The 8,270-nt window shown below is 34.0% G+C and overlaps 1 protein-coding gene across 1 annotated transcript; it reads left to right on the forward strand.

Moving 5' to 3' along the window:
* The first annotated feature begins 1,549 nt into the window (after positions 1 to 1,549).
* LOC110626788 lies at positions 1,550 to 7,935 on the forward strand. Its single transcript, XM_021772875.2, has 8 exons — positions 1,550 to 1,845; positions 2,301 to 2,610; positions 3,322 to 3,519; positions 3,860 to 4,132; positions 5,433 to 5,535; positions 5,681 to 5,799; positions 6,269 to 6,445; positions 6,725 to 7,935. The coding sequence occupies exons 2-8, from the start codon at positions 2,311 to 2,313 to the stop codon at positions 7,529 to 7,531; spliced, it is 1,977 nt and encodes a 658-aa protein (XP_021628567.1). The 5' UTR covers positions 1,550 to 1,845; positions 2,301 to 2,310; the 3' UTR covers positions 7,532 to 7,935.
* Positions 7,936 to 8,270: the final 335 nt, after the last annotated feature.

An 8,270-nucleotide genomic window follows, 5' to 3' on the forward strand; every position in this document is an offset into this window, starting at 1 on the left:
AAAATATAGTCATCTCATTAAGTGTAAGTTCCAAGGTCATAAAACATACAAACCAAACACCAAAAAAACTAAGGCTTAATGTAAAAAAAATTGAAAAAATTACAGCTAATATTGTAACATGAATTCAGAGATAGAGAGATCTAGAACTAAACCTAAAAAAATTATAATAACGTTGTCGCTCTACCAGAAGTCGTCAATCAGGAAGGAAACGCCATAAAGGCTGAACAAAGCTTCACATCTCAAGAAAATAGCCTTACAAAGCATAATAACCAACTGAAACACGCTGAAATAGAGATAAATCTAAACAACTTATAATTTTATAATAGAAATAAAATTATTATATGTAGTAAATAAAACACCGATCTGGATTAGATGATGGAATCGACAATCATTAAAAGAGAAGAGTAGCTTTCTACCATCACAGTGAAAATCCACCGCCAGAAATCAATTAGTAGACACTAAACACACATCGTAATAAGGAGCGATATTTATTGTCACCGTCCTAACACTCACATATATTTTTAAAGCATAGAAAAGAGGTTATTCTCATATGTGCATGTACATGTACAACCAACAAAACCAATAAAAACTACGATAGACAATAACACCTCTTTCCGTCAATAGAATTACATGGTAGAATTGAAAATTAAATAAAAATAAAAAGAAATAAAAGGAAAGAAAAATTTCACTCGAGTGTGGAAGAAAGGAATCCATATCCAGACAAGAATGGAAAAGCCGTCATTATCTAGAAAAGTCAAGATTTGCTATCAAAATAAAGACTGGGCGAAAAGAGAGAAAAAATCAACTATGAGAAAAAAGGGATTCTCATGACTCTTCTGTAAAATTCTAGTGAGTAACAAGGTGGCATGCAGTGGAGGTGCAAATGAAATTTCAACTCCATCTGAACTGAAATTGAAAGGTTCTTATTGAAGGGTCAACTTTTGCTGTTTGATCTAAATTTAAGGATGAGTCGATAGAGAGCGAGTCTTTGAAAATGCAGTCTCTTTTTGACCAGAAGGGACGAACTCCTCATTTTTTTTATTTATTGATTTTTTTTATTAAAGTAATAATCAATCATTACGTTTTTACCGAAGTCAAAAAATAATTTATCATTATTTTTTTTTCGGATTGGAAAAGCAAATTTATAGAAACAATAAAAATTAAATAATGAAGTTACAAATGGGCAAGATAAAATAAAAAGTTAAAATAAATTTATCGTTATTATTTAATTTATTATGGAGAAAAAAATTATATTCAAACTATTTTTCTTTAAAATATATTAGTATTAAGTTTTAAATTAAATTTAATACATAGTAATTATATAAAATTTTTTATTAATGTGAGAATTTTTAAAAATAACTACTGAAAAAGACAATATAAATTTATTATTTAATTAAAATTTTAATTTATGTAAAGTTAGCTGTAAATCTACTTGATAAAGACGAAGTAAATAGTAGCTAATATAATTGAATAAATAAATTAATATTTTAAGAATAAAATGATATAAATAAAAATGAAAATGCCAAACCTATTTGGTTCAAAAAAATAAATAACGAACCCATTTTGTATTTTTTCACTTCAGCTCCGGTCGGTGTCCGCGAGACCTTTCTCGCCTCGCCTCGGCATCCACAATCTCCGTCCGCCACGCGTCCAGAAAATACATAAAAGAAAAAAACTTTCAAAACGAGGCTTTAGTCCGCGTTACGTTCATCTCCCTCAGCTCGAAACCCACATTAAAAAAAAAAAAAAAGATCGCGGAGAGAGAGAGATGATTCGATATATAATCTTTTGATTCCTTAGAAACCAAGATATTATCCAAATCAAGAGAAATTCGAGCTCTTTCAGGTTTGTACGTAAATTTTTCTCTTTTCTAGTGTTTAATCGTGTTTAGGTTTGCGTTTGTTTTTAATTATTCTTTTAATTTGGGTCTTAATTCCGCTTTATGCAATTCTGGAATCAAAATTCGTTCCTTCTCGTTCGTTTGGTGACTGGATCGTTTGCTTAGTTTCTGGGAGATGGGGATTTTTTTTATATGAAGGAGAAATGTTTGGTAATGGGTTTTGGGGTTCCCAATTTTGTTTCTTTTGTTGTTTTTTACATAAGCTTTCTCGGCAACCAGGCAGGAGTTTTTTATTTAATTATTTTTTTATATATTGATAGGGACCAATAAGCAGTGTTTAATTTTCATTTCTTCTCATCATTTTCAGATAAAACACTGTTGCATTTGAAAGTGATACTATAATAATGAGATAAAGGAAGCTAATTATAGTGAATTTATTTCTTTATTTTTTTTTAATTAGGGATAAACTCATGGCGACTGCAACTATGGCTACTGCAGCAGCAGCTGCTGCTCTTTTATACTATACATTGAACCGTAAGTTACAGTCAAGTACGTCTCGTGATGATGATGAAAATGATAATCTCAATGGACCCAGTAATGTTCCTTTGGGAATTGAACGAGTATCACATAGGCTAATTCAAGCCCCTGCCACATGGTTGGAGACAATCTCAACTTTGTCAGAGACACTTAGGTTTACTTACTCTGAGACACTAGGAAAGTGGCCCATTGGTGACTTGGCATTTGGGATCAACTTTCTATTAAAGAGGCAGGTGAGCATTTATTACTCGGTTTTATTACTTTCCTTTTATTATCATTAATTTTTTTTGTTGGTATCAAATGCTTCGATTTTATGAATTCAAGGATGTGCTGCTGGTGTTTAGAATTCAGTATATAGTGGCCTTAATAATTTGCTTTCTTCCAGGAATGAATTGGTTGATTTTATGTTATGGTTGAAGATGTATCTTTGCATCTGAAGATCTCAATGAAAATTACAGTTTCATTTGTTCTCGCGATGATATTTAATGACTATCTACCCCCCTTTACTGTTTGGCAATATCTTATAAGTTAGTGTCTGATTGACGGGATAAGATGGGGGATTCTTTTGCATTGAGGCTCCGATTCTGCTGCTATGCAAATGATACTATAATTGTGGCAACTCACTATAACAGTTCACCATCATGATACTGTTTGTTCCAGGATATATTATATGGACAAGCCTCATTTAAGCTTCTCTATAAGACTTTAGTTTCAAAATATGAAATGATAAGGCTTTTTTTTTATATAAAAAAAATACTGCTATCTTTATCTTTATTTAGTGGCACACTAAACCTTTTGTGCATGTTGCCAGGTAGGTTTATCTTCAAGTCATCTTTATGGGTCTAGTGACTGTTGATAACCCTGAGATGCTCTGGACCATTTATTCTCTATATGGCTTTTCATTTTGCGGGGCCGATAACCTGCTCTCATTGCTACATTTGCAGGGGAACTTGCATGTTGGCAGTGTATTTGGCGGTAAAGATAGCATACAGCTGACAGGGTCAGAAATAACAAGTGAACTCAGATATCATTTAAGCTTGCTGACCCTGTGTTGGCATTTCTCAAAAAAACCATTTCCTTTATTTTTGGAGGAGACAGGATACACTGAAGAAGATGTTCTTCTTCAAGAACCTAAAGCAGGGGTATGTCAATTTCAACTTGAATAATGCTATCTATTTATTGATTAATTTTATCTGTTATCTTTTCGGGGAAGGAGATGGTTAGAATGTTCATTGTATGAACATACAACTTTACCATGAAATGTGTACTATTGCAGTTGATAATTGAAAGCGATATTTACTGCAGTAATGCAACATAAATCTTGTAGATTCACTTTCCAAGTTAGATGATCCATTTGATAATAGTGAATTGCATTCGTTCTGATTTTCATTATTACATTTAAGCATTTAAGACAATGGTATGTGCAATATGTTTGCTTCATTGAATTTATCTATTCATGTGATGTAAACTATATTTATGCAGATATTGAAGCCAGCTTTTACAATTTTAGTTGATCACAAGACAAAACACTTTCTCTTACTTATTCGTGGGACGCATAGTATCAAGGATACTTTGACAGCTGCAACAGGAGCTGTCGTGCCATTTCATCATTCTGTTGTGCATGAAGGAGGAGTTAGCAACTTAGTTCTAGGTTATGCACATTGTGGGATGGCTGCAGCTGCTAGGTGGATTGCAAAACTTGCAACTCCTGTTCTTAAAAAGGCTCTTGGGCAATATCCTGATTATAAACTCAAGGTAAAAATGCAAATTTTGGATTTTTTCCTTGCATTTGCTCGTATTCTATAATTATTTATGCATTTTAAAGCAGATAAACTTTGTTTACTTCTAAAAATCACAGACAAAGAAGATAAAGTAGGTTTAGAGTTTTCATTTCTTTTTATACATCTGTTTTTGAACTTGAGGAAATAATAATTCTGTATTTTTATTTTCTCTGGCCTTTGAGCAGAAGTCCACTTATTATATGTTTTAAGTGTAAACATTATCTATAAAGATTATCATCATTAGAATAGTTAGAAAGTTGTTGCTTTGTCTCCTGTTTATCATTGATTTAGAATATTCCTAGTTTGGGATTTTGTGATCCTAGTAGGAGTAGGGTTGGAATCATTCTGTTTTTGGATTACTAATCACAGTTGCAGTGGGTTTAGTCATTCTATTGTTGTTCATCAAATTATAAATATTTGATTCGAAAGGCTCGATGCTATCTCTCTCTCTCTCTTTCCTCTACCCCATCTTTTCCTTTTCTCTTCTTCTTTTCCTTTTCTATTCTTCTTTCCCTTTTTGCCGCAGGACTCCTGTTGCTGTTACAGCTTCAAAAACAATCACCAGTTTCTCTTCTTTTCACTCTCTAATAAGCTCTAATTCAAACTCTTGACCTTAGCTTTGTTTTGTCCTTAAATTGGACAATTCATAATGCTTTTCAATCTGCATCCAATAAAAGCATCTGTAGGTTGGTTCCTCAACCTGTCCTACATCACTCTATATGTTACCTGTGTTTTTTGAGCAGTTGGCTAGAATAAGTGCTTGCAAGATTAGTTAAGTAGGTTATCACATTGGTTATTTTCACCATAGCCTTCTTTTCCACCTATATTTTTTCTACCGGTCTCGTGTGAGATCAAAGATATAATGCATAGACCAATTCATGCTACTACTTTATTACCTATTTACCTAAGTCAACTTTATATTTTAAGATGATGGGTTTTCCTGCTGAATATGCTGGAAATTTTTCTTCCTGAACATTCTTTGCTCTCCTTCTTGTTATGTTAGATGTCTTATGGATTTTGCAAGACCCAACAATTTCTGGCTGCAATAGTTTTCTTCATAATTTCTTTTATGTGCTTAATATATTGGGAATTTAGTCCTTATGTTAATGCAATTAAATTGTGGTGTAATTGCAACTTTGGGTTAGTTCTTGATAGCTAATACACTAGAATTAATTTTAATAATTAAAATAATATGCTTCTTTTGCATATCTTAGTGTCATTCTAGCGGTTCTTAAGATTTATAAGATAATAAATTCCATTTTTTGAATCCAAAGATTGTAGGACACTCTTTGGGTGGAGGCACTGCTGCTCTTTTAACATATGTATTGCGGGAGCAGAAGGATTTATCGATGACTAGCTGTGTTACATTCGCTCCAGGTGAAAATCCTCAGTATTCATTTCACATAAAAACCTTAATTTTATGATTCACATTTGAATCCTTCAATCCTTCTCTATTATTTAATCATAGAACACATTTGTGGCAGTGTGAGCTTGATGTTTATTTGACTTGTTTTACGTGCAGCTGCTTGCATGACATGGGAATTGGCTGAATCAGGCAATGATTTTATTACTTCTGTTATAAATGGAGCTGACTTAGTGCCTACATTTTCAGCTGCTGCAGTAGATGACTTGCGTGCAGAGGTTTTTTCCCCCAACCAATTGTATAGGACTTAATAGTTGCTTTTGAGGATTCCTAGGATAGTTTCTTATTTATGCATCTTAAAGGTATAGATTCTTGTTCTTGTGTTTGGCACTTTATTGGTTATATAATAGGTTTTTTTTAGGCTCTGCGAAACATAGTTATATTACAAGGCCGCTAGGGCAGTTATAGAATAGGGTTGGTTTAACTGGAAGGTATCATTCTAATTGGTTCCAATTTTTCCTATAAAGAAGCTGCATGGTTGCATCTTGTAGAGGTTACTCACTATACAAAATCCTCCAAAGATTTCACTTTCTTTGAGAAAATTTAATTTGCTAAAACAACTGGTAACCCTTCTAACTCCATTGGTGCTGGCTGAAGTTGCCTTTTTCTGTTTTGCCTAAAGTGATTAGGGTGTACTGTATGTTTTCTCCTCCTGATTCTGCTGCTCTCGACATATTCTCTTTTCAGGTGACGGCTTCTGCATGGCTGAATGATTTGAGAAATCAAATTGAACGCACAAGAATTCTTAGTACTGTTTATCGTTCTGCATCAGCTTTGGGTTCACGACTTCCATCAATTTCAAGTGCTAGAGCAAAAGTTGCTGGGGCAGGGGCTATTCTGCGTCCAGTTTCTAATAGTACTCGGGTATTCTCTTTTATGCTCAGCCAACTAAACTCTCTTAAAGCATTTAGTTTTCTTGGGCTTTTGTGCTTTTGCACTAAACTGAATTAGCCTTTCTATGGTTTTTGCTTCTCCTTTTTTCTAGTTCTATTCAACTAAGCATTGGGACCCATGGTTGTTCCTCGAGCATCGCTCATTGTTTGAAATGCGTGGAATTATATTTTTTTAATCTACGATTAAGTTCAATTGAGCAAGTGGGTCTCCGTTCAGGATAACTTTTAATTTTGTCTCTGATGCCAATAGGTTGTGATGAAGAGGGCCCAGAGCATGGCTCAGGCAGCTTGGACCACTCGTCCTTCCCTTCACCTGTCTTCATGGTCATGCATTGGTCCACGTCATCGAAATACAACTGCATGTTCCGACTCAGCAGATGGAAGTTCCCCAACATCTTCCTCCAGATTAGAAACTTCTGAGCCTCTTTTATCTCCCAAAAATAGCACAAGGGAGACCATTGAACTTCCTGTAAGTTCTGAAGAGGCAGAATGGACATCAGAAATTGGATATTTTTCAGATGAGATGCCTAAACACATTGATGTAGAAGCTGAACTTGGTGGTGAGGAGTTTAGGAGTAATTCACGTGAAGACCGAATGAATGAAGTTGAATTGTGGCAACAACTTGAGCATGAGCTTTATGATAGAGCAGATGGCGAGGATGCTGATGTGGCAAAGGAAATAAGGGAAGAAGAGGCAGCAGCCATGGCAGAGATAGGTGAGAGAGAGGCTGAAAACACTGCTCCAGAAACTAAGGAAGCGCACAGATTCTTTCCCCCAGGAAAGATCATGCATATTGTTACCTTTCAACATGATAGCTCAGAGAGTGAAGGTGATTCCCCTTCCAGCAGCGATTCAGAAAACACTCAGCCACAGGGGGAAGATAAAGTTGGGATTTTTGTCACCCCACGATCTCTTTATAGTAAAGTGAGGCTTTCTCAAACCATGATAAGTGATCACTTCATGCCTGTCTATAGGAGACAGATTGAAAAACTAATTAAAGAACTGGAGCAAGAAGCAACTGATGCTAACCATTACTGCAGTGAGAATTCATTATAGGTTCATAATCGTTTTGACACTTCCTTACATACCTGAAAAAGAAAAAGAAAATAGAAAGGTTTTTAATTTCTCAAGGGCACTATCACTTGCATTCAATTTTGTTGTGGCTTTTCAAGTGCAGTAGAAAAGTTTTATGGTTGAAGCCATTTGGCTTGTCAATGGACCAGCTTGATTGCACTTACAAATAGTTTTCTTGGTAGCAATTTTCCTCTGGGAAATTTGGTCCTGGCCCCTTCTGTAAATTAGTGTTTAGTTCGAATTTATTCTTTAAAAAAAAAAATAAAAAAATTCTCCCTCGTATTTTAGTAAGGTGGCCTGTACCTAACTATTAACCTTTGCTTAATGACATGCCTGTTCTTGTCAGTTTTACATTAAAATTTTTAATAAATTAGCATTTTGTACCATATTTCGATTTCATAATAATATAGGTTGTATAAACTTATGTATTTGAATAATTTTTGTGAGTTAATTGTAGTGTTTACAAATAAACTTCATTCACATAAACTTCCAATAATAGAAGAAAAAGCACCCAGTTGTTAGCTGCAACTGTGACATATAATTATTTTGACAACTCGAATCAATAATTGCTCATTAAAAATACACATTGACAGGTATTTATGTTAAAATATTAAGAAAAAAATTTAATATATTTTTTGAAAGTACATTTTTTAATAATATAAATTTTTAGAATAAAGAGAAAAGTGGTGTGTGAATGTCCAATTATAGAATGAAATGTGTG

This window comes from Manihot esculenta, chromosome 11 (assembly GCF_001659605.2).
Source record: "Manihot esculenta cultivar AM560-2 chromosome 11, M.esculenta_v8, whole genome shotgun sequence".
NCBI classification, from domain to species: Eukaryota; Viridiplantae; Streptophyta; class Magnoliopsida; order Malpighiales; family Euphorbiaceae; genus Manihot; species Manihot esculenta.

Bases quoted from the DNA above. Each gene is read 5' to 3' on its own strand.
- LOC110626788 (XM_021772875.2), top strand. From the start codon at position 2,311: ATGGCGACTGCAACTATGGCTACTGCAGCAGCAGCTGCTGCTCTTTTA. The intron at 4,133-5,432 runs GTAAAAATGCAA...TTGAATCCAAAG, and splicing joins ATCCTGATTATAAACTCAAG to ATTGTAGGACACTCTTTGGG. The intron at 5,800-6,268 runs GTTTTTTCCCCC...TTCTCTTTTCAG, and splicing joins TAGATGACTTGCGTGCAGAG to GTGACGGCTTCTGCATGGCT.